Genomic DNA, 27,820 nt, shown 5'->3' on the forward strand with positions numbered 1-27,820 from the left:
TTATACTGCACATAGTAATCGTGGCATTTATACTGCATATAGTAATCGCTTATCAAACGTAGAGAAACGCGTAGTTTTGAAGGACATACCTGGTTAATTGTCAACATCTGTCTTGCCGAGCAATTTCCATTACGCTGAGGACCTGATTTTTCAAAAATCATCTTCAGACGTCAATATGAGGATTTTTGCAACTGAAACTTATATTGGTGTCAAAACCTGCGGTTTAAAAAATTCGAATGTGTGTGTTCATTTTTGGACTAAATGGTGGATAAAAGAAATTGGAAATGATTATAAGTGAAGAGCGCTGAAGGAATGGTTGAGGGAAAGGAGCGCGCTCCTTCCCTTCCGTTTTTGAAGCTACGAGGCTATGAGCGAAGGAGCAAGGGAAGAACACGTCCGATCTTGCTTGTGACGTCATTGCCTTCAAAGCGAAGGGGCGAAGACGCAGCAATGTGATATACGCAGTTTGCGTTGCCTGAAGTTTCCAGTCCGTCTCGTCTTGTTTGAATGCGCTTATGCTATGCTTGTTTCGTCCGAAATTGTGCTGTTTGGACTATGTTGAATATTAGTAGCCTTGTTTAACTATAAATCTTAGTGTCAATCATTTAGAGCTTAAAATACTTAAATGCTGTCAGATATACGTCGCGTTAGGTCTCATTCTTTTTAGAACCTCGTGCGTGTCATACAATTGCTGAAAGATATCGAGATATCTTCGGGCTCAGTAGATGACTCGCCTAGCATTTGGCCTCCATAAACTGGGAGATTGATCAAGGTCAGTTGGTGAGACGGGGTAGAGATGAAACACGTTTCCATTGTTCCCCTGTAACTTGATGCTTTCCTATTTTCCTGTGGGGTCTCGGAAAGGAAAAAAAACGGCAGAGGCATTGGCTGATGGAGGGCCGAGTGCGGTTCCGTTAAATCTACGACGAGGTTTTTATCCTACGACGCTGAGATTGCCCCGATTGTTGTCCAATTGGCATTGAAAGAGGAAATTTCAATTGTCGAAATTCCAGGCATACGTCTGCAACACCGCACAATAGGATAAAAAAAATGCCGCTAATGTTTTTTTTCTTTATAGCTTCGATGCTCAAAATAGGGGTGTGCCTCTTACACACGCTTATACGGTACTGCAACCTTTTTGAGGACTGGTTGTGTCATTGTGAGGGCATTAGTGTACGTGGACTTATATGTACTAATTTTTGTCACTAAGTTTTATAGTAGATGATACTCTTCTCAGGGACAAATTCAGCATCTCAAATGTGGGGGGGGTCATGACCTGGGTCCTGGGAGTGTGGAAAACTCCTTCTGGGAGAGAGGGGCATTCTCAACCTGTGTAAAATATTTTGTAGGGAATGCTACACTCTACGATAAATACAAGTCAGATTTCTCTCACGCTTGGGACTTGTAGCCATGCATTTTCATACACAGGGTCCATTCAGTAAGTATTGGAACTGGTTCCAAAAATCAAAATTTATTTCAGTTTTCATAATAATTACTTAATAATCTTCGAAATACATTCCTCCTGCATTGATACACATTGTTCAGCGCATCTACCACTGTCAAAAGCCCTCTGGAAGTCGGTTTCTGGAATACTGTTCAGAGCCTTTGTCGTCGCTACTTGAACCACCTCAATGGAGTCGAACTGATATCCTTTGAGCTCCCTTTTTATTTGCGAAAACAAAAAAAAAAAATAGGTGGAGCCAGGTCAGGGCTGGGGGGGGGGTGAGGCAACATTACCTCGCCGAATTTCGCTAGCCGCTGCCGCACAACAATCGCAATGTTGCACAGCGCATTGCCATGGTGAAGTTTCCAATTTTTGGCAATGACTGATTACACGTGCATCATGCGATGTCATACCAGCTTCGCGCACATTTCCTCATCGCAAGATCCTCTGTTACAATGGTGTGGATCGTTCTGACCGAAAGGCCAGTCTCCTGACTGATGAGGGCAATAGTTTAATGCCTGTCTGAGTCCAAAACTTTTTTCACCTTGCCCACCGAGCATCAGTTTGAGTGGTCGTCGGGCATCTGATGCGGTGCTCGTCTTAGACGAGTTCCCGGCCTTCCTTATACATTTTGTGCCACTCAAAAACTCTTGTGCAGCTTAGGGCATCATATCCATAAGCCTGTTTAATGATTTCAAGTGTCTCCGATGCAGATTTCCCAAGTTAAATGCAAAACTTCACAGCGTAGCATTGTTTGACAGTGGGCTCCATGCTGTGAAGCGACGACACCACAAACAATCACACGTCACAACAATCAACCTGCTGTCTCAACACATGTCCGGACCCACGGATGATGTACACTCTCTTTACTCCTTTACAATGATACAAAAAACATTATACCAATAAAAATTAAAAATTTTGATAAAATTTGGGGGGTCTGTGATATCCACCCCTGGCTTAGCTCCGTGAAGCCATACTTAAATAGACAAAATTTATTGTAAAAATATGTACTAATTTAAAATTTTTTCCATTATAGAAAATGGAGATCAAAACAGAGGCTGATGATATTGATGAAGGTGTATCTCCAAATGACCTTATCCGGTCAACATTGTCATCTTGTTCCAAATGGACATCACCAAAAATGAGGAAGAAGCTACGATGCGCCCTAAGTTTCACCAAAGGACATTCAACTTAAGAGAAAATATAAAGTATTATTTAATTTATTTGTGCAAGTGCTATTTGAAAAACTTTCTATAGCTACTGGTTGCGAGACTAAAACCTGTTTGTGTAGATTGTTTTTAGTTTTCTCAATTTAAATGATTAGCTTCCTGGAAAAAATTGGACCTAATTTGTTGCTCAATCATGTCATTCTATGCTCTTGTACCCAAAATATATTCACTTGAACTTTGCTACAACATGATTTGATTTTGACCAGTTTAATAGAAAAATGTGAGTGATATAGTGAAACTGAAGAGAAACTAAGCTTACCAAATTATATTTTGAGATGCTGCACCCTCTTATCTTCCCTCAGGGAGCAGTTCAAAATCCAATGAGCACACCACTGATCTCTCCTTGTTTCCGATGGCATTTAATGTGAATTTCAGACAAGAGTTGAAATAGTCCACAAGAGGACAACTATTTATTTTTTTAGCCCACAGGAGAATGAATGGTAAAGAAGAGCAATATTTAATGTACACAAACTTCTGTTATGCAGAAGGAGCTTGAGGAGGATAGCTCTCAATCTTCTCCCATACAGCACTAGTACACACAGACAAATCACCACCAGCTGGCAGAAAAACTTGGCAGAGGTTGGGTCTGAAATACGGTTGGATGGGTGACCATGCATACCTCAACCACAGTGCTCTTTTCCGCTGTTTGCAAGTGAAAGGCAGGGTAAACATGAGGTTCGCACAATGAATTAAGACAGATCTGAAGTGCTAGGGCACCTGGAAAAGGATCCCAAATCATGAACTCTAAACTATGGGCTTTAAATTTATTATTAAAAAAATTATAGTTGTAAAAAATTTCATTTAATGTAAAATATATGAAATTTAACATCAATTTAGCAACAATGATATATTTTCCATACGAAAAGGAATCACAGGTATACAAATGTGGCTCACGTGGTCATATCACCAATGTGCAAACCATCACTCAGCAGCACATCTAAAGGATCTGAACTTGCAGGCTGTGCCTGTTCTTGGTCCTGAAATAAAGAATTCAGACTTTGGTACACTATGTAAAAATTGAATTATATCACGTCATTAAACAGACACACTCACTCCTTTCTGCAAAGTTGTATTAAAGTAAAAGATTTCAACTTTCCTATTGCAGTCCATACATGCATACCTGTATTTGCTTAACATCCTTAAAATCAATTTGAAAAAGATTTTTGGAGAATAAAAGCAAATCACTACCTTTAATTAAACTTTAAAAGTTAAATTCAAAACTTCATTCCCAAAAGATTCCTTGATTAACTCAAAACATTATCAAGCTAAACAGATTTCTTTCTAAATGCAGAGTAAATATATTTTAGACAAGCATAAGCATAAATGAAATTATCCAAATTAAGAATGATTTATGCTCTACTGACTATGACATCATCTTAACCACAATATACAATACAGTGGAAGCCCGGTTTAGTGAGTACGGCATTTTACGAGAATGGCATTTTAGTGGGTGATAGTCTTTGTACCGCCAAACGGCTAATATTTTACATGTAAAATAAATAGTATTTAGCAAGGTCAAAAAGTTCCTTCCACATTGCACAATCGGTATTACAACAAATATTTCTCGAGGGTGATGCACTGCTGAGCAAGCATTAACTATGGTGCTTTGCATTATCTGTTTATTAAACTAAAAATACAAGATGCGTGTCATATCTACTACACCTAAAGCCAGTTACGTCCGAGCATTTACGTGATTTATGGCCTTGAGTACACTCTCCACTATCCCATTTTACGTTCTTCTTTTGTTATGCCAAGATATCAGTGGGAGGGGAATGGGAGGAAGATGAAAGTGAGTGACGGAGTTAGTTCTCCCCATCCTCTTTGGCTGGCTTTGCCACTATAATAATATATAGTAATAGGCTACATCATAAGTGGGGGAGCTTACATTGTAGTGAAACCCCCTCCAACTTTTCCTGTGTTAGGTATGGAAGATGAAAGTGCAACATTGTCATAGTTAGATCAGTGCCCTTACATTGACTTCTGACTAATGGAAAGCTAGAGCAAAGCCTGAAAAACCAAAACAAGCCCTTTCTTCGAATCACGAAAACAAGAGATTATTCCTTTGTGTCCTTCAAAGTCGTCATCCCTTCCAGCTCCTTTCTTCACGGAAGCATTTTGTTTACATGTAACGTGGGCGTTTCCCTTTCTTACCAGGCATCCTTACCCCCTACCCCGAACCAGGCCCTTCTGGCAGTCATCAGACAATTCTTGGTGGCCAGACTACGTAGAGGAGCGAACTCAATGCACCTGATCCTTTGAGCACGATCCAAGGCAGAGGGTTGATAAGGCCTCAGTATTCGGAAGAGAGCGATTGAAAAACCTCTACCAACCCGTCGACTGGATGCGCCCAATTACACAACAACGGAGAGTTGGGATGTGGGTGAGGGGTGGAGTTTACTCGCTTGGAGGGGCAGAGTGTACTCAGTCTCATGGGCATAGTACATAGTGTCAGGTAGTTTGTGCAAGTGCAATATGTCCAGAAAACGTAAATATTAGGGCCTTAATACCAAAATTAAAATTATAGACGAGTGCAAAAGTAGCCGAACTTTAAAACTGATATTGGGAGGCAGTTTGGTGTCTCATCATTTACGTTGTTCTCAGTATTAAAGAACATAGATAAAATTTGTGCAGCAGTGGCCAAACTAGGAAAACCTAGCAGCCAAAAATATTTGTGGCAAGGGGAACATCCACAAATGGAATCTGCACTATTCCAGTGGTTTTATCAACAAAGGTCTGCAGGACTGCCCATAAATGGTGCGATGTTAAAGACAAAAGCTGACTACCGCATACCAAACGTATTGATTCCAACTAGTTACGCTGTCTTTACAGCTTTATTAGGCGATCAAAAAATACAAGAACAGGAATAAAATCACCACAACTGGGGGAATTAATATTTTATAAAATTGAAAATCCCCCGTTTCTTTCTTTACATTAGTTGAAACTCAACCAGATTGAGCCAGATAATGACTCTTAAGCTGTTTAACTTCATTAAATACCGCCGAAAACAAAAGAAAAACTAAATTCTTATTAAGATTATGAGATATAATTACAATTAATGCATTTCTTAAAGCAGAATTTTAAGTGAATTTCTCCAAGAAAAGTTAATTTATGAGATTTAAGAGAACAATATAGGTATTTTTGCTATAGGACCATTGCTAAAATCCTAAGCTTTGAGTGTAGTTGAAAACACTATTTTCTAAGTTTTAAAAGTCAGTCTGATTTGATTCAAGATTATCTTTCTGATCTCTATCAATGCAACAAATTAAACTTATATTTTGTTATTAAATTGAACGAAGCTTACTTATTTATAAATAACAGCAGTATAAGATGATTGTTGTTTTTGAATGGCAAGTGAAAATAACAAAAAGTTTTGATTATATCACAGGAATACGCTAATCAACACAAACAACATTCTTAAATAATTAAGACCTTCATGCATTGTACAATGAAACATGATAAAATACAGATACTAACTTTTGGTGAAACGTATAAAAGAATGTTCACACGAAAAAAATCTTAGAAAGATTACAAGAAAATTAAAAAACTATGAAATATAAATTAGCAATGTAATTTAGGTTCCAAAGTTGAACTCAAAGTGAAACCCAAGACAAATACTTCTCCAATGAAACAAAATCTTTGGGAAATATGAATTAGTGACTGTTTCACTCAATGAAAGATCCTCCCTGAATTGATAAAAGAAACAGAACTCTAGTGAAGTCACCAACTCATGAAAAGAGGGAGGCAAAGTTCCATTTTTCTTACTATAAGCTTACCAGAGAGTAAAAATTTTTCCACCAAAACTTACCAATCTCCTCTAACTACCAAATTCTTACACTGCATTGCAATATTTGATCTAAGTGAATGCCCCTAGGTATTTTGAAAATAAGTGACAAATGTACCACCCATATGCAACATGTTTCATTTCCCCATGTTCAACAATACTTCTGGAAAATTTCCCAAATTTAATGTTACAACCTCTTTTCGTGGAGACTTCAAGTGATCAAAGCAATCCCAAAGGGTAAGCAACCCGATATACGCCAAAGTTATAAAAAAACACCAAGTGCTACTACACAGATCATAAAGTTTACATTTAGTCTGATTGCACCTAAACAGACATGCTTCATTCTGAATTCCACAGTATCAAAACCGTATGCTAAAGAGAGATCATTTTTGGAACATCAGTTTTGCTAAGTGTAATTAGAATTTTACATTGTCCTGATTTGTATTAAAGATATTTCACTGATGATAATTAACCCTAATTCTAGCTACACTACTGACTATTACCAAAGCAACTCCAGAATTTCCAGTGTGGAGAAGTAAAGACATAAGATCAGGCTGCACACTGCTCTCTCCTAGATGAGTTCTCTGGTCCAAACTGAATGTTGAAAATGGTATGTACGATGCAGGTGTCTCATCTAAATTGATGGTACGACCAGACGAGGTCCATATTTTGCTGGGAGCGACTGTACTCATGGGTGCTACCCCTCCATCCTTCTCGCCAGAATCCTTTGGTTGGCTGGAATGAATACGAGCCCTTACTTCTTCCACCAATAATGATAAATTTTGAAATGCATAAAAAGTTAAAGGCAGAGAAGGTGAACAAAAGAATAAGATGAGCTATGAAAGAGACAAAATGAAAATAAGCATGTCAGTAAACCAAGAATTTCAATGGTTGGTTTACATCAAGTGACTGCTTGTGCATCTACTCAGGCCACACCTTTAAACTTTGAGTGAATGTCAGCTTAAATGGTAAAAGAAGATACATGTGCAACTTATTGGAGAATCAAGGTGAAATATTCCACAAAAGTAACTTTTTAATATGACCCAAGTTTCAATGCTGCTAAATCATCTTCAAGGTACAAATGGTAATTAGCGCAGCCAATCTATACATACATTGGATGAAGGAGTGGGGGAAACGAAGGAGAGAGGAGGGGGAGCAGATGGGAAAGATTGGAGGGTGAGATGATATGGATGGGGAGCAGGGGAGAGGGGAAATGGCGAGCGTTGGAGAGGGTAGGGGAATGAGAGGAGATGCGATGCATGGAAAAAGCAAAACAGGTGACACATGGGTGAGATCAGGGTAATGCTGGGATTTTGACATTTTGATATATAATATAAAATAGGAGCATCCTAAAACTCATTGTGGTCCTCTTCTCTTTTCCTTACTCACAAGGGGAGAGACTGCATCCAAAATGACACTGCTCAAATACCTAAACGCTGTAATGATGATAAAAAAATTTCTCATGCCTATGCTTGCTGCAATTAAAATTAGTGAAACATTTGTCACCGCATGATCAAAATGAAAACTACAAAATTTACTGCCGTGACAAAACCTCGAACCCTGGCCCCCCGGGTGGTAAATAACGATGCTCACCACTACACCAACTGATCCATCTGTATGATGCTGCATTATTTTGGTACTATATTGATACCTCCACTGCATAAACGCTCAACAATCGCCCACCGAATAGAATCCGCTCATCTAGTACTATAAAGGCTATCTAGATGAGCGGATTTGATTCAGTGGGCGATTGTTGAGCGTTTATGCAGTGGAGGTATCGATATAACGCTTGTTAAAAATACCACTTGAAAATTAATTAATTACAGCCAAACTAAGGCCCATTCAATGGAACCACTATCAGTTCAGAAATGTGTTCACCATTCCGAATGCCATAAAAAATATGGCATTGAAAAAGGTGGAGCAAGGTACATGGTCTCCCCTCGTCAGATGAAATTCAGGATTGTTGCTAGAAGCCATCCGTGAATAGCTGTGGGTAGTCAGCAGGTTTTTATTTTCCAGCGGGATAGCTGGCCAATTGAAGAGGTGCTCATCTGAGGGTAGGCTGGAGGCAACTCACCATTTTCCCACACTCCACTCCTCCCAATCCACAACTCCACACCTCCGTTAGTCTTTCCCATCCGCTTCCCCTCCCCTCTCATTTTCCCCTCTCCTTCGTCCAAAACGTGCACAAATTGGCTGCAGTTCACACCAATTGCACAGTGTTGATGGTGTAGTGACATTGAAACCCAGGTCAAATCAAAAGTAAGTCTTGGGGAATAATGCACCTTGTCATTCCAATATGGAGAAATTCCACTCCATCTAGCAAGAATCTCCAGATATTATACTAGCACAAGTATTAGTTAGCATCCTCAACAAAAAAATACATTGACATAAAAATACAGCTCATAATACATGCTAAAAGAGTACTATGAACTCTTGACACCAATCAACATTGTTAATAGGAAGAGTTATCGGTTCCCACTGGGTCCATACTGAGGGTATAGCATGTCATCGTCTCAAGGGTGATCCTCCAGTGATCAACCTGTAAACGCTGGCAGACTACACACTTGAAACATCAGTGCCAATAAACCCATGGACACCAAAGAACTCTTCCGACTATCAATCCGCCGGGAATGCCCCAGATCCTTCATAATCAACATTCTTATCTTTCATACCTAAATTAGAAAGAATATAAAATTGTCCATATCAGAATTGTGTAACATAACCCACCTTTCCATGGAGAGGGAAAGAAATTCATCTGGTATGCTTGTGCCATGGCTGCTTGGAGTGCATGAAGATGGTAGTTGGGTTAGAGACATGCTAGCAGAGAATTCGAAATCATCCTTAGCAGCCTCTGGAACATGCATGTCAACCTTCCATGGATGGCAATGCAATGGCAGGCCAAGGGACATTTGGCGCCGCACACTTATCGCTAGCTCAGCATTGTAACAATCAGATGGAAAAGGTTGGCAAGCCTCTGAATGCTTATTAGCACCTCCTTCTAATCTTTTACAAATGTATGGATCCAAGAAGGAGAGAGTAAAGTCCAAAAGGGAATCCTCGCCAACGGATGATTCTTAAATTTTGAAAAAACAAAGGAATCAAAAACTTTCCTCATGAGATACAGGTTACAGCTAATGAGTACGGTATATCTTGACTTTTGAGAGAACGTTCACTAATGAGTTAAATGGCAAGGATCAAAGGTTTAATGAGCAAAGATTACATGGGGGGTTTAAATGATTTTTCAGCATGCTAAACATTCCATTTATTTGGGATCTGATGCATAGAGCTTGACAGTTGAGAAGTTCCAGCCAGGTTTTCAAAAATGTTTTCCAACTAAATGCTCTATGATTAGCATGACTTGAGCATGACAGCACGCCTGCTCACGCATGATTAGCACGCCTTGCCATTAGTAATCAAGAATAGTTACTATTGTAAGTTATGGTGATACATCACTACTTGAAGAGTACAAACCCGATTACATGAGCAGTACCAAACCATTTCCTATTGATTGAAAATATTGCCTCAGAGACACCTAGTTTTAGTTTCAATTTCAAAGTCAAATCTTTTCTGTGGTGACAGCCCAATAATCAATCAATGTCTTTAACTACAATCAAAGCTAGAAAAATATGGATGGTTAATAATGCCAATTCTTAACCAAAGCCTGAAATCTTTCTTTACTCTCTTTTTACAATTCAAGAAATTGAGTGTATGCTACTTTCATTACCAATTTATAATAGACAAATTTTGCCCGGACAGCAATTTTTCTAATGATTGACTCTTCATTGAAACGTAGGCACATCACATTGAATATTTCTGAGAAAATGAATATCAATATAATGAAATTCAAAATAGAGTTAAAGGATAATTTAGAATCAGCCTATGTCATCGGCAGGCACTGGCTCTCTGTGGTTTTGTTAGTTTATAAATTTTGCTTATTCACAACTCTGACTTGCTTACTAATGGAAGTTTTAGCTTAAACCTCTAATTTACCAAGGTACGCTAGAAAAGTATAGAGGTTGACCTCAATGATAGCTTCAAGCAGCCTTTCGTATTTGTTAAGTATTTACTTGATTGCACAGTGTTTAGCAGTGAATGAGTCAATTCTCATCAATCTCTCACTTCTTTTGAATTATCAATGAAGTTGAAGGTGGATACTTTGATCACTTCCCCTGATCTACTCACCTTTCATCGCATGAGCTATCTCTTGAGCATGAGGCAGCACTCTAGACAGTTCACTATAAGCATCCATTAGTTGTGGCGTTCCATCCAGTTCTGTCATACTCCTAATAAAATTCCCAATTAACTCCCGTGCTTCATTCCATTCCTCTTCTGAAATAAATAACATTGGATTTTGACATTTTGGATACATGAATTGATATGAATAATGGATGGGACAAAATAATGGAAATGCACCTCGTGTAAATTTGTTGCCAAATTAAATGTTTGAATTTAATTGCAGAAAGCATAGGTAGGAGATGGATTTTTTTATCATCATAAGGCTTTAAGGTATTAGAGCAGTGTTTTTTTCATTCCATTAGACTGGCTGGCTGGCACTTCATTGATTAAACAGAAAATGCAACCTTTTACAAGCATATGCCAAATTCTTCAAAATCGCGAAAGTTTAAGTGCCTAAAGTTAGAGGTCAAACATAAACCATCATGGATGAGACAGTCTAAAATGAGAGTCAATCTTATCCCAGCATTTAGAAATATTTCATTCTTACCTTTTTGGTTGGTAAAGTTGAGCTTCTTCAAAGTGATAAGCATCACTCCCCGTACTACTCCGATTAAAACATCCACCACAGTCAATAGATTTCCTTTTCTATTATTGAACACAACCTAAAATCAACAACCCATTAAGTATATTTCACGCTTAAACTGAAAGTTTTACACACCGCATAAAAATAAGATAAACTGTTGAGGACCTCAAATCCAGAAACCCGAAAAACCAGAATCCGGGACGTTTGAAAATTCCTCTGCGTAGTGTTTCGACTCGCCACCTTGTGGCACCACTCTCTCAGCATTCCTTGTTCTGGGAAAAGTAGGAAGTTAGCACACGCTATGAACACATGCTAACAACCTAGGCAGAGATCTCAAATAACGAGCGCAAGAGCCTGAACGCATTTATAAAATAATTAATTAACAAAATATGGAAGCATTTGGACAGATTTACTGTCCGACTAAGGAAGGTACCGATAGATATCGCAGCGTCTGCTAGCCAATGCTATCAACAAAAGCTATTGAGCATGAAGAAAAGGATGAATTTATTGCTCGTTCTCAACCAGTATTAAGCAAGTATAGTTTATGCTGCGGAAGCTATGGCCGTGATTTGACAACTTATTTAGCAAGTTTTTTTGCCTCCTTCAATGTAGTGCACTTGAATCCATCTAAGGCTATGAATGTCCTTCTAGGGATTGTTCGACAGACCATCTACACGTTCACATGTAGATAGACCTATACCTCTGCTCCTTTTACACAGCTGAGAGGATTGAGAGTGTAAATTTGCTATCCAACGGTTGTGTACTTTAGTTTCGAGGTGTAGAGTGAATACTTAACAATTTATGACTGACATACGGCAGCACCCACATGTCTGAATGAAAAGACGAGCTTTGACGGCATTGTCTTGTGTGACAACTGTACATTCTGACATCAAACAGTGAATGAATACAAAAGTAAAAAGAATGCTGAGTGTGCGTGCTCACAGCTTACTTTGCTACATAAAAACTTTCTTTGCTCAAAATCCAAATAATGTTTTGATTTGCATGAGTATCAAATCACTTACTACTTTTTCTCCAATCATTTGAAAGCAAAGTTTTATGTATATCAAATTTAAATGCTGCTGGAAGGTTAATGCTAATTAATGTTAAAATCCTTTTCTTGCGTAATTTCTGAGTTTTGATTTTATTGCATTAAAATTCTCATAAAAAGTGTAGCACTTTTTCAGCCTGCTGAAGACCAGAAATCCAGAAAAACCATAAATTCAGAAACCTTTTGGTACCAAGCTTTCCAGATTTGAGGTCCTCAACTGTATAGTGATAAATGACTGGATCAAATATAGTAAGAATGCAAAGAAAATATCAACGAGACATTATCCTCCTAATTATCTTAAAATAAGAAATATACAGCACATTAATTTTCTTAATTCATGTCTTCTCACTGGATTAACAGGTAATTCTCAACATGCAATACACAGCAGTGATTCCACACTGTGGCAGATCTAGGATAGGAACAAGGCTTAGTGGAGGTAATCTTCCAGCGGTATTGGGGGTTCGAACAAAAATTACCATTCTATCTAGCATAAATTGGATACTCATGGGGGAGCTTTAGCACCCTTCGCCCCCCCCAATAGATCCGCCACAGATGATGAGCTCAATTAACAATTTGTGAATACAAAAATCTCAATTTTCAGAGGAAGGGCAAAAACGCAGGACATTCATGAATAGTTGTTCTTTAAAATTTAGAACATAAGGCTGGATATTACCTACAACTACTTGATCATGGCTAAAATGGGTGTCATTTCTTCCTCTTGTTTTGACAGTTTCATTGGCATTTAGCTCTGAAAATTAAGTAGTAAAAGTTATTAGATGGTACATAATAATAGCTTTGAAATAACTACTGACTTGTCATATACAGTGAAACCTCGATATAACGACACCCCACGGTGCACTAATAAACACTCGCTATAGCGAATTGTCGCTTTACCGGAGGTGGAGCAAATAATAGACAATATACCTGTTGCGAACAGATATACAGGAACAGGAGTGGTGCGGCGACAGATAAACATCTATCCGATAAACGTAAGCATAAATCCAGACGAAAGGCGATGTTTTTTGCATCACTAAATTTCCTTACTCAAATAACGACCAATTATTCGAACAATTTATAAGCGCCGTACTGAATAAAAATCATGCAAAGCATTGTTTCGTCAATCATTATATTTATCGAACGACAGTTTACCACATAAATTTGAGGCTGAGCACTCCATTAACTTCATTTCTAACAGATCGCTAGCAATTACAGAGGTTAAGGAGTCTTCATGAAAGTCTTCCGGCGCTGAAACCCTCGCTATGACGAGAGCCTACACCGAAAGAGTCTCGTAAAAACGAATTTTTTAACACGCTTATTATAGGGTCAATTGACGGTGCATCGGCTATCTCTCGTAATAGCGGGGGTGTCGTTATAGCCCGTACTCGCTTTAACGAGGTTCCACTGTAGCTTGTTATAACATAACTTGTCATATTTGAAATCTGAAAATTGAGATTTATGCTTACAATGTCGATTATGTTAATTGTACATACCATGTTTTAAGAAAATCAGAGAACTTTCGATTGAAAATTGGTGAGTGATAAGACATGGAATTACTCACAGGTAATAATTAACCAGCAAAACTGTCTGTCATTCAAAAAATATACCTTCTGACCAAGATGAGTTAACATTTTCAGAGCCTTAAGAGGGCATGTGTCTGGAAGGAGGTAGTAGAAGTTACTGAGGACCCAAATATACAGCTCAAGCAGATAGGATGAGGCACACCTGGAGTGGCAGTGCTTCTCAAGCAGCTTCAAAACTTTATCCCTCGGGACATTATCAGCGCCAACCTCTTCACAGCCTGGAAAGATTATTGGGAATGAAAAAAATCCATTTAAAGCATGTAAAGCTATAAATTTGTACTACACACAGATATTATATGCTAGTAAACAATTTACTGAATTGCTAAGTTAATGCCATCAATAGCATAATCGATTTAAAAATGAAAATAAGTACAACTACTCTATACAGTGGAACCCCAGTTATGCAAGTACGGCATATTACGAGAATCGTGTTTTAGCAAGATATGTATAGTCTTTGTACCACCAAACGGCCTATGTTTTACAAGTTAAATAAATGAGATTAAACGAGGTCAAAAAATTCCTTCCACAGTGTACGCTCGGTATTAGGATAGAATTTCTCGAGGGCGATGAACCGCTAAGCAAGCATTAGATATTATGTTTCGTATTATCTGTTTATTAAACTAAAAATACAAGATGTGTGTCAGATCTACAACACCTAAAGCCAGTTATGTCCAAGTATTTTTGTGATTCACGGCCTTGAGTATGCTCCGCACGATCCCATTTTATGTTCTTCTTTTGTTACACCCAGCAATCAATGGGAGGATAATTGGAGAAAGATGACAGTGAGAGAGGGAGTTAGTTCCCCCATCCTCTTCCGCTGGCTTTGTCGCTATAATAATACAATAGTCTACATCTTAAGTGCGGGAACCTACATTGTAGTGATACCGCCTCCAACTTTTCCTGTGTTAGGTATGGAAGTTGAAAGCGCAACATTGTCATAGTTACATCGGTGCACTTACATTGACTTTCGACTAATGGAAAGCTAGAGCAACATTCCTTGCTGTTGCATGATACCCGGCGATGTATATTTCGATATTTCATTTATGCAAAGGAATGTGGGTCTGATGTATGTACTGGTTAAACATTCAAAAACTCAACAAAACTGATATTGTCGGCATATTGTTTTCTTAATTCTTCTTAATTTAATTCAAATCTAAGAATGCAAAAATTCCTAATTGAATTCTTATCTATAAACACATCAATTTCATTTCATGTTCAGCTATTATTTCATTTTAAAAGTACATATGCCATATGGATAATACAAGCTTTGACAGATAATTGACTGTCACTATGCGCACATTATTGCGAGCCACAATACAGATTGCCCAATTTCATTTCATGTTCAGCTATTATTTCATTTTTAAAGTACATATGCCATATGGATAATACAAGCTTTGAAAGATAATTGACTGTCACTATGCGCACATTATTGCGAGCCACAATAGAGATTGCCCCGTTCTGAGATTGATTGAGCAATTTTTCATGTTTTCCTCATTACCTTGTTCAATAGGTCTGGTCTCATTCAAATTTATGAATGAGCAAAAGTCAACAATAAATATGTACTGCAATGTTTTACCTTCTCTTGGTGGAAGAAGAAATCTCTGGATTTGATCTAGAATAACAATTGCAGTAGGACGATCAGGAGCGAGGGGAAGAGCTCTTAGAAGCACAGCCAATTGCCACGATGTCCCCTCACTTGGTTCGCAAGGAGTACTTGTAATTTGAACGATACGCTCAAGGCACTCTTTCTTCCAATGGTCAACTGGTTGAATCACTCCATGGGGATGTAATTTTTTTGGTAAACACTCCTCTAGCAGGAGTAGACTAATCTTTTCAGCAGTCCAGCACTTCCCTTTCATTGATGAAGTAAGGCTTCCATGTGCGGTGACCAGCCCAACAGCTAGCCTTCAACAGTCAACACGCAATTATTAGACACACATAGTTTTACCTTAAAAATAACACAACATAATAAGATATAGTTTCTTCACTCAATTTCACTTTACTTCAAATAATGAGTAGAATTTTTTCGTGCAAGAGAAGAAAATTTCAAATGAAATGATGTAGATAAGAAAATATGGCACTAGCTTGAACAATTGTTTCTATCCGACCAAATTTCATAGGATATATAACAAGAAATATCAAATATAGTCCTCAGGGAGCAGCCACAAAGGAAAAATGAATTCAATAAAGCAGATATTCTATTAGACTATTTCTATGACACTCATAATTAATGGCTAGCAATAAAAAATAACAAAGGATATATTAACATTGACCATTATATTCCAGTTTTTCCCACTGTTACAAACAAGATGCAATAATTCGAAATGATAGACATAAAGTTTAGAGAAAAATAACATTTTGTCTTTATGGTTAGCACAGAATTAAAACTAAGATCATTTCAGGAATTACTCAAGAAATTTCTCACAGACATTAGCAACTCTGGAAATGTGATAGTTTGCAAGTAAACATAAATAAATAAAAACAAATGGATTTTCTCAATTAAGAATGCACCTGTCAAAGGCAAGGAATTTCTAGAGGGCTAACTTAATAACAATATGGATTTAATGTCTCTATCCATTATCAAACTCCTGAGCTGATTATTATCCAGACATAGATTTGACAGAGCTCTCCAATCAATGCTCTGATCTGCAAATATTGTTCTTAACAATAACCTTCATAGTTCGGCATTGCATTGACGCCGTGGCTCGCTAGCCAATCAGATCCCGTCTTTGAAAATTGATGACATCTTGTTGCCAACCCGCTACATCGCTGCAGAAAAATCTGATCGTGTCAGATTTTCTTTCTGTGGAGACAGCAGTATGCTGGCGATTTCAAATTGGTATTTATTTATGGGAAGCTTAGGTACCTATGCAAATATGCAGGAGGGGCTCAAATGGGAGTGACAAATGCCTTTAATTTCATACAGTGCAACCTCGATAAAACGACACCCCACGGTGCACCAATAAACACTCATTATAGCGAATTGTCGCTTTACCGGAGGTGGAGCAAATAATAGCCAATATGGTATACCTGTTGCGAACAGTTATACAGGAACAGAGTGGTGCGGTGACAGATAAATTTCTATCTGATAAACATAAGCATAAATCCAGACAAAAGGTGATGTTTATTTGCATCACTAAATTTCCTTACTCAAACAACGGCTAATTGTTTGGTGTTTTCTTGGCCATGGTGCCTGCCATCAAATGCTTTCTATTCATGCAACTCATGGACGTGCGGGTATGCTCACGACTGCTTTCTGCCGCACGAGGAACAAAAGAAGATCAAGCATTTGCAAATGCTAATGCCACAATATTTTCACCAAAATTAACTACTTATTTATCAAACGACAGTTTACCACATAAATTTGAGACTGAGCACTCCATTAGCTTCATTTCTAACAAATCGCTAGCAATTACAGAGATTAAGGAGTCTTAATGTAAGTTTTTCCGGCGGTGAAACCCTCGCTAAGGCGAGTGCCAACACCAAAAGGGCCTCGTAAAAACGAACTTTTTAACACGCTTATTATAGGGTCAATTGACGGTGCATCGGCTATCTCTCGTAATAGCGGGGGTCTCGCTATAGCCCGTACTCGCTTTAACGAGGTTCCACTGTAATTCACTATATATTTGAAGTTTTACGTTTAGATATGTATCTTTCCTAAACATAAGACAAATGTTAACCTTACATTAGATTATAATCACCGAGGATCATAGATTAGCATAATATATACCCGTCAATGGTATTACCAGCTAAATACAGGGTGAGAGCTCCTTGCTAATGACTATGGTCTTTTAAATGCCAGTGAAGCATGAGAATAAGTTGTCAATTAAAGTAACAATTTAGGCTACATCGCAGAATACAGAATATATTTTGAACTAACTCACAAGTTACAACAGATTAATGGATGATGTCGTCAGAAGTTGGCTGAGTTTCAATATTGATCCTGATGCTATGCTAACTATCCATTCAGTATGTAAAATGTGCTCCAAGCATATTTCGTGCAGTCCTTCAAAATCAATATTGACCACCACTGTTTTGAGTGAACACCTGTTTAGCACTGCAGGCAATATTTCTGCCAAAAAAAGAATAGATTAGACCCAGATAGGGTAAAAATGTTGAATTTTTAAAATCAAAACCTGGAGGAAGAAGCAGAGGCTGCCTGATGTAATGTGACACATTGGTCGATAATGCAATCTTTAACAATGTGTTATTTAAACTTTTTTACAAGGCAAATAAAATTATCGAGACAATCTTAAGCTTTTTTTACAGAGCTTTCCCGCTAATTTACATTGTTAGTGGAGTTATTTCCATTCACTTCTTGTGGTTGTTCATTTAAATTGGCCATTAATTCAGCTAATGAGAGTTCATTCTTGGAACCGAGTAGGTATCAAGAACCAAGAACCAATGGGAGAGACCCGGACCAATACCGAGAACTGAAAAAATTTAAGAACCGACTCATCCTTAGTTAAGAAGAATATTTAAAGAAATTAAATTGTGTGAATATGCACAATACAACATATGTATTGTGCACTTGGCTTGAAATCATAAGATGACAAGCTCCTGGGTCGATTTTTAGGAGACGACACTTCTTGCCTTACATTTGTTTTCGCAACGCATAGCTGTGAAGGGCAAAATTTGCTGGTGGGGTGGGAGCTCTCGTGGTGTTGACGCAATGCAGATCTGTGAAGGCATCCTTGCTCTTACCAACAGGGATATGATAATGTAGCATACTCACGATTATCTGGGCATTATGGATTGAGGGGGTACGAATAATCCAAAGTTTCACTTTAATTTTTAAAATACATGTAAATCAAACAATTTATTATCATTTACGCATGCAGTCTGGGGTTTTAGCTTGCTTTCCGGAATCATTCACAGCTATTTTTTCCCGACCGCTATCTTTTTAGCGGTAATAATGTGATTATACTTGTATTCCTACTGCTCCATGTAATACCTGATTTCCGAAAACCGTGCAACTGTGTGTGCGAGATCACAGATGCAGGAAATTGGTTTGCATGAATGCTTAAAAACCGCTGCATAACGTCAGAAATTACACTTTAAGGCACCACGCTGCATAGTCATGCCTCGCGCAAGTTTTTGGGTTTAGTGAACCCTGAATGCAATTGTGCACAGTGACGTTTAGATACCAAGAAATCAGAGCTTCCGTGAAGGTAATGGGCACGATCACCCCATTGTGCAGCAGCGGCCATAGAAAACCAGGACTTTTGGCAATTTTTATACGCAGGCAAGAGCCTGGCTATCACTCATGCTTGCTCTACTTCTACTTCCCCTGCTGCCTTCACTTCTACTATTCCCTTCCTCTCCAGTTTGAACAAGATTTGTCACAGCGTAAATATGCTTGAGTACGACGAAATCTCCAGTTCCTTTGGGCCGTATTCAATGGAATGCGGGGCCACGGTAATAATTGTGCTTTTGCAATATGAATGTATGATTATAGACAACATATCTCTTAATTTGCGATTTGTTAACCATTGAAGAAACTAAAATTAACCAAGAGTTTTTTTTCCCACCACTGATCATTGTCTGCATGCTAGAGCAGATGTCAAAGTAAACCTGAAACATTCCTTGTCCACATGCAAATAAAATAATTCCGTTTCACAAAGAGAATTCTAATATACATAATAATCCCATTGTAGCCTTGCATCAAAATGCAAATATATATTGGTGCTTTTGTGTCCGATTAATTTTTTTATAAAGATTACGGAAAACATCGAAGAATTATAAAACTCAAGCACGGATAAGCCGCAACATGGATAAACTGCAGCCGGATAATCGGGAGTCTGCTGGATAATGTGGAATAACAAACCACAAAATGTGGGGAGAGGAGCACGTTCAATGTGCAAGTAATCCATCCCCTTTAAATTTTATTGGCACATAGACCACTTCACATATAGATCAACCCAAAATTCCAGAGATATGAAATTATAAAAAAAAGTTTTAAGTTCAAATGATGAAGCCATAATTATCCTTAAGTTCATTCAGTCACACAAAATATTTTTGGAAAAGCTGAAAAACTTTTGGGGGGTGTTGTAGTTTTACATAAATTGAAACATAATCATAAATTTGCAATGATGAAGTAACTTCTCCCTTTGAGTGCAAATATCTTCCAGCATGAATGAAATGTGTATTTGCAAAGCATACCCAAGGACATTGAATGGAAGATAGGAATGAGGGAGACCAAATTACCTTGAGAAGCAGAAGTGGTGCCACTAACTTAGTCCTAAAACTTTTGAAAGTTGGTAGTACCTGCTCAGTCTATAAATAATATCACAGGAAAAAGAGAAAAGCAATGCTTTACCTTCTTATTGAAGGGTCAATATGATTAACAGAACCACTGAGGCCATCTTGTAAATCATACGATGTAATAATTTGATTGACTAGAGAGATGTCATTCCTTCCAAGTAACTGCAGCAGTGACAGACTCGTGTGCAGTAGATTGCTGCTCAGCCATTTTGGTATAGAATCTTTCCCAGGTCCACTGTCAATCACCAGCTTTCCCAAAACATCAACAATCTGCAACATGATTTTCATTAACATGAGCAGGATCAAATTTACACTGAAATTATTTTTTTGTGAAGTTATAGAGGGTTTGGGCAAAGAGTAAAAAAACTGCCAGGCCAAAAGTTTGCTTTCTCTATGAAGCACCATCATCATTAGTCAACAATTCTAAAATTGGTATGACACAGCTCTCTATTCCTCTCTCCTATCCGCTAGTCTTTTCATAGCTACGTATTTCTTCTCTTTTACATCCTTTATAACCCTTTGTCCTATGTAACTCATTCAGGGCCGTCCCTTTCCCTTCTTCTCTTCCACCTGTCCTTCTGCGATTGTTTTCATCAAGCCATCATGTCTCATAATGTGACCAACTTAGTTATCCCGTCTTCTGCCTAAGGTTTTTAGAAGACTTCTCTTTTCTCCCACTCTTCTTAGCACTTCCTTGTTACTTACTCGGTCGATCCATTTTATCTTGCATTTCCATTTTATCTTATTTATTATCTTTCTTTTGATCCTTTATATCTTATTTATGAAGCATACTCAGGAATAATAAACCAAACATTACAGCACAAAAAGCAAAGACGAGTTTAGGAATACAGCATGCTTTAAAACATCATGCCACACATATATTTAGTCTAAAATATTATTGCAAAAGACCCAATAACTAACACTACTATCAGAAGCTCTGCACTAATGCAATTAATGGACAAGAGATTCTTTTTTTCAAATTTACACAATACTTAACAGATGCAACAGTATTTTAATGGTTTGGTTTCTTAAGCATACAAATGCTGATATTTTTTGTTCCCTCAGCTGTGTGGAAATTTAAAAAAGAATCTGTTGTCCATTAATTGCGTTAATGCTGAGCATATGATAGGTATATTGTTCATAGGGTCTCTTGAATTTGAATATTTCAGAATAACTATACATGCAACATAGTGTTTTAAAGTATGGTGTATTTCTAAAATTGTTTTTGGTTTATCAGTCCATAAATAAAGTGAAACATTCGCCAGGCTAGTTTTATGAATCTTTGACCGAACCCTCAAGAATTTCATAAAATAAATTACAGAAGTAGTTAAGAAAACCAAAAAAAATTAAAATTAATGGAATAGTTCAATAGAAATGTATTACCTCAGAAAACGAGGATTCTGGAAGATGTGTCTCCACAGCTGTGTGAACCACTTCAACTACAATGGCCCACCCGATCAATGACTTCCGGCTAGCTGCTTGGAAAGTCTCTATCAATAAGCTGTGCACTTCATTCGCAACAATTTCTTCTTGTTTTAAGAGTCTTAACAGCCTAACGAAAAATGAGTTCATATCAAATTTTAAATTTTAGCTGGGAAATAAAAAACTAAAAATACATAACATGAATTTTAGAGAAATTAGTGATTGAAAAATACTATGATCAGTGATGCAGACTATTGAAGGTTTGAATAAGAGAATTAATGATTACTCGTGCACAATTTAAGGATAAGAAAAATCTCATAATGATGGCTAGATATACAGCATAAGCATAACTTCAATAAATCCTTCATTTCATAGCTAAATATTAAAACTTTTAGCTTATCTTGGCCCATTAGAGGTACTTCCATCTGAAAATATTGTTTTACACATTTTTGTCAAAAAATGCTGGATGCTGATCAGATACAACTATTTTAAACATTGGTACGAACACTTTAACAGATTTCACTTAAACCTTAAATTCCTGGTGTGCCAGTACATACTGATCAGCATCAGTATGTTAAGCTGATCAGTATGTACTGGCACATGGTATGTGTTGACACATGAAAAAATCTGCACAATTTGCTCTTCCTTAAAAGTTTGGACAATGTTCACTCAGAAGCTACATTCACAAAATTGAATGATTTTGATTTTATTCAAATTAGGTAGGCTGGTAGAACACCATGACAAATGAGCAAGTGCAAAAGTCCTCAGAGCCAAGTACATAATTAGCTTCAAGAGGTCAGCCCCAGCAACAATTTTTTTGGTGTACTTACTTCCTTTTTATTATTATATTTACTTTTCCAAAATATGGTTTCTGCCAGTAAAAAAGCACCTTGATGTCAAACATTGTCATCAAATCAACAAATGGTTATTTTCATAGCAACAAAATGAAAACGTTTTATACCGTATTTGTCTGAATATAGTCCCCCCCTTTTTTTCCAAAAATGCCCATTGTAAAAGTAAAGGGGGGACTATATTCAAATCCATTTTTAAAATTTTTTCCTGAAACTGAAGCCTCAAAATTAGGGGGGGGGGGGACTATATTCAGAGGGGGACTATATTAGGAGAAATACGGCATATACATGATGCAAATCAAAAACATAGAATAAACATACTGAACATATCCAAGCTCTCCCCAATCGTGTAATCACAGCTTTTCAGGATGGAGTTTCTGACTGTTTTCCAAATTCAAAGCAATTGTAACAGAGCTAAGAAAGTATTCAAACTCATCCCCAAATGACTAAATTTAAAATTGCCAAACATGTATGAATTGTATTGTAAAGTAACAAGAAGATCATTAAATGAATTCATTCTAAAGCAAACCCATCAAATGTGAGGGAGTCTCCATATCATTAGAGTAAAATCTATAATTTTTGTTAGAACTGATATTTCTTAACCATAAATTGAATGTGTACAGCAACTACATGTACATATATAAATCAGATACATATTTCCTCAATAACCTCAATTCATGCAAATTCTAACTATGGTTCTTTTTCCTGATGCATATTAAAAATAGGCACTTATGTATTTCATTTCATAAAATATAGTGCAATAAGAAGAAATGCATCTCTTCACAATTTTCTTTTTCCATTAACTTCTCGGCTTGTTTTACTGTCTGTTTATTTCAAGGTCACGTAAACACACTGCCTCCATTATTCACACATTCCTCCACCAGTGTGCAACAGGGAAATGCTTATCATGCACATACTTCAAAATGTTTTAGAGGCAATTCTTTTTCGTGGAAAACTGCATTACACTCCTGGCATCACATATTTTTTTTTCCTTTTGTACACAGAAATCTGGGATGAAAGCAGGTCTTATCATTAATACCATGCCACTTTGACCATACAAAAACTACAAGATATGAGTACGAAATCTACTTACTTGAGAATTGATATCTGCACCCACGGGGCTGGAACAGAATGAAAAATGTATTCCTCTGGAATTTTTCCTTGCAGTATTTGCTTTTGAATGTGTACCAATGCTGGAGCAAAATCTTTCAATGCACTGGCATCATATTTATTTGAATCTTCATCTCCAGAACGCAGAAATTCACTCTCAACACATCCATCAACTTTCACAGTGATCTGAGAATCCTCAACATTGCCAGCTGATTCCAAGTGTTGCAACTAAAATATAAATGTAATTTAAAACAGAAAGAAACTAAACCTATAGCTTGTGAAGCACAATTCTGCAAAAAAAATATTCCGAACCCAGAAAATCATGGGTATTGGATAAACTATTAGCCTTTCATTTTAAGAATGTCACATGGCAGAGCAAGAAGCAATAACATCACAGTGTCACAGAATATAAATGAGGGTAAATTAAAAATATCATCACATTATAACTTAACAATGCATGAAACAGGTGAATTTTTAAGCAGCCAGGTGCACTGGAGCAAATTTATTTACACCAGATTGAAATTTTCCACGAAAAAATCGTTTGACTTCAGCCGGGATTCAAACCTGGATCTCCCGATAGCCAGTCAAGTATGTATGCAGCCAGTTACACCACCAGCCCTCTTGATGGTGTAACTGGCATTTTCCTCCAAGGCAAATCTCAGACTGGGTTGACCAAACAAGTCGGTTACATCCCAAATCTAATCTTGTAGCACAGGAGATGTAGGTCATGCTTACTATGACTCGGATGAGGAGAAAACCCTACATAGTTGCTATTCAGCGATGGACGTTTTAATCTCTATAGTCACAGGCTCAACTTTGTGGAAGTTCATTTCAATGGATAAAAACGAACAAACTTTGTATTAATCCACCAATTTATTTACGTGGTATGACTAGTTTCGATGCAGCGGCGTCATCCTCAGGTGCGTTGAAACTAGTCCTACCGCATAAATAAATTGGTTTATAAAAATAAGCCGCTTGGTACTACACACACATGTATTTCCCTCATATAAATTTAAGGCCAGGTTACACTGTACACAGTGGCGGATACAGATAGGGGGTGCATGCCCCTACTTGCGGGTCCGCCCGTATTGCCAAACATTTCAGAACCACAATTGTAACTTTTTATATCATAAGATGGAATTGTCTTTTACACGTGTATAATCACTTTTAATTACAATTTTCTTTTACTCTGCCTGTGACTTGATTATTTTTTATTAGGATAAAAGTAAAGGCAACTCAAGATATCTTTTGTGCCCCCCCTTGAGTGTTTTCTGCGTTCGCTACTGACTATACATGAACAATTACTGCATATTTAAAATGTTTGACTGCATGGATGATTTTGGTGAACAGGAAAATAGCATGCAAAAACACATAAACCATATTAGAACAGGCTCTATTTCCTGTTTGTGTACCCACTAATTGGGTGGTTAAATGGTGCATTTTCACATTCATTATTGCATTCATGCTTTTAGAAATTAACTGTTACATGTTCAAATGCAGCATGTAACCAGATCTTTACATCAAGATACATGTTACCAGAGGAGACTTAAAAAATTACTCTGATACCACAGTAAATGCAATGTATCGGCAAATATTTTTTCAATGACAAACAGAGAAGGAAAATTAGAAGATTACCTGAGAGGCAAGAAAATGAACAAACTGCAAACTCATGAGCACAACAGAAGGATGAGGGTCCGTCACCAGTTTACACATCAATGCAGATGGTTGCCCATTGAAAACTGATGACAGCTGTTCAGGAGTATGAAAGAATCTACATCCAGTCAATTGTGAGGATAAATGCTGCAATGCTGAAACTGCTTTACCACGCACAAATGGCTGAAATTGGAAAAGAATTTCAGAGAAGTATTTTTAAAATACCATCTCAGGCTATTTATTCTCAAATTTGATTATTTAATATGCAAATAAAATATTAAGAATACCAGCAAAAATAATATTAATCACAGACAAATTATTTCATACATGTATCTCATTCAATTCGAAGTTACTTTTTATACCAGTGCTACCTCAACAAACATCCCTGACAAAAATGATAAGATTTCAAGAGGTATTTGAAACAATCAAGTTGAAGGATAGAGGAATTACACTGTGGAATTATTATGTATTTAACAATTAATCATTATTAAAACATTAGCAACCAGTGGCGTCGACTCCATGGTGCCTGAGGGGGCCCAAGCCCCCTCAAAAATTCGCTCTGGGTGTGAGGAAAAAATGTGTCTATTTTCCCTTGAGTGTCCAGATATCGAGATTTGAGTTATCAGGGTTCTAATGTTGATCATATGACTCTTCTAAAATGCTTAAAAGACTTAAAAGTCACTACTTAATACATTTCCTGGGGCAAGATCCCCGGTTTAGGCCCCCCCAATATTTTTTGTAAGCCGGCGTCCCTGTTAGCAACAGCTCCACAAGACTTTTAATATGCTTGAATGTTTAAATATCTATCGAGCCACTATCAAGATCAATTTGTTTGTTTTACCTTAATAATAATGCTATAGGCATAAAAACTGGTTGAAGCATAAAGAGTAAAGTGGAATTTTATGAAAAATGATTTAATTAGGTTTCTGAAAGGTTCTACTGATATAAGTATCATCCAAGTTTCGTGAATCTCAATGAAGTGTGAATGGAAGCTTTCAAGAGACACGTAAGGGTTTTCCTAGATGATACCCAGAAAATTTAAGGAGGTTTTTGGAGCAGAGAGAAACAGGTCTACAATGATCAAAATCAAATGCTCCGTAAAACCTAAAAAGGTTTTCTGCTGTGCCTTAGTAAGAGGTGTTGGTTAGGATTAGTAAATGATAGGTTTCCAACATTATTTGTGGGGGTTTTCCAACAGTCAATTCAGAGATAATTTCAACCAGGTCGCTGACACCTCTATTTAACACATTCAGCGCGGAGCACATCAATTGATGTGGTCCCGTCTAAGCCGAGTTACGGAGCATGTCAATTGGCGTGCTCTGCCAGTCGGGCTGGGAGCCCTTTCTCTGCCTCCGTGCATGACTAATATCCACTTCCGAATCTTCTGATCGTGAGCATTGCCTTCAGCAAGCTTCCCTCTTTCGACCCGCGTGCACTGTTTGTAAATAGCAGTATTTGAATGGAAGTTATGGTGCGAAATCCAAGAGGTTTTCAATGCAAGCATGAAAACTGGATTTTCAATGAAGCACAAAACTTCATCAAGCATCTTTTTTAATTTTTCAAGGGGTTTCCGACGAAAAATCCTCTTGAAAACCTGATGGAAGTCTCTAATTGGCTAACACTTTCGTCAGGGACGCTTAAAAATTCCAATTATGTCACAGAAAATAATTGAAGGAGTGATAAAGAATTTATAATCTTACACTAGGATGATTGAGCTTGTCCAAAACATGAGGCAGGATGGTAGATATAGAGTCCACAGGAATAAGATAGCAAGCGGCGGCTAATGCAGCAGCCACAGCAAAGGGATCCTGTGAGTCGTCATATGAAGCAATAGACGATTGAAGAGACAAATCTCGTAGAATAGTATTCACCATTAAAAGTGATAGTTCATGAGTTGGTTCAAGAAGATAGGAACAAAAAAGATATCCTGCAATGTAGGATACACCATTAAATTAATGTGCAAAAAAATGGTATTATTGTTTCGTTATTGGTAAGTTCCTAAGACATACCCAACTTTTTAAGGAGTATTGATGTTGAACCTGCTAATTTTACTGCATGTATATGAGCGAAAGGTGCTTTATATCCCAACAGATCAGCAAACACCACAAAGGAAAGACAGTTTATTATGGACCTATGACTGGGTGAAGGCTCTCCCAATTTCGACTTCACCAGTTGCAAACATCCTCCAATGAGGGTTTCCTCCTCCTGAAATAATTACAAATCATACGATACTCAATAAAATCACCTAAATGGCCAATATTCTATTTAAGATGTCAAGCAAATACCTTTTTTGTTTTGGATGCTATACACTTCTGAATTAGGGACTGAAACCCATAAAACGTGCTGAACGGAGAGAGGAAAGACTCTACCGACTCAACAGTCTTCTCTAAAATTCTAGCCATACTGATATCATTTCATCTTCCTATATTGTGGTTAAATTTCTCTTCGTTCACTTTTAAGCCATTCTGCGGTGTCAAGAACTTCCATGGCAAAGTAATACTAATATAGGCATAGCACAAAAAGATTTGAAAACAATCAAAATATGTAGCATACCATACAGAAGTGGTAAATTATTATCTCACTACAGCAATTCCAGCAGCAGAAAACAAAATATTTACGTCCTCCCGTCGATGAAGTACGATAGATTTAAATATTTCGATTGGAATCGATAGTGAA

The 27,820-nt window shown here is 37.4% G+C and overlaps 2 protein-coding genes across 2 annotated transcripts in view; one reads left to right on the forward strand and one right to left on the reverse strand.

The window, feature by feature from the left end:
• The window catches only part of LOC124159514 (transient receptor potential cation channel subfamily A member 1), a 121,651-nt gene extending 118,883 nt beyond the window's left edge, over positions 1-2,768 (forward strand). The window contains exon 23 of the mRNA XM_046535374.1: positions 2,481-2,768. Coding sequence (XP_046391330.1) covers positions 2,481-2,639 — 159 coding nt within the window. The 3' untranslated portion in view covers positions 2,640-2,768. The remainder of the gene's footprint in view (positions 1-2,480) is intronic.
• A 690-nt stretch (positions 2,769-3,458) lies between these two features.
• Positions 3,459-27,785, reverse strand: LOC124159517 (AP-4 complex subunit epsilon-1-like). The gene is made up of 15 exons (XM_046535379.1): positions 27,698-27,785; positions 27,430-27,609; positions 27,154-27,349; positions 26,845-27,071; positions 25,127-25,327; positions 23,475-23,719; positions 21,492-21,660; positions 20,164-20,378; positions 15,421-15,749; positions 13,869-14,062; positions 11,181-11,295; positions 10,640-10,786; positions 9,185-9,530; positions 6,958-7,189; positions 3,459-3,650 (listed from the first exon to the last, which is right to left on the reverse strand). Exons 2-15 carry the CDS (start codon positions 27,544-27,546, stop codon positions 3,564-3,566), a joined length of 2,820 nt encoding a protein of 939 aa, XP_046391335.1. The 5' UTR covers positions 27,547-27,609; positions 27,698-27,785; the 3' UTR covers positions 3,459-3,563.
• Between the last annotated feature and the right edge of the window lie 35 nt (positions 27,786-27,820).

The sequence above is a fragment of the Ischnura elegans genome, chromosome 5 (assembly GCF_921293095.1).
Source record: "Ischnura elegans chromosome 5, ioIscEleg1.1, whole genome shotgun sequence".
Lineage (NCBI taxonomy): Eukaryota > Metazoa > Arthropoda > Insecta > Odonata > Coenagrionidae > Ischnura > Ischnura elegans.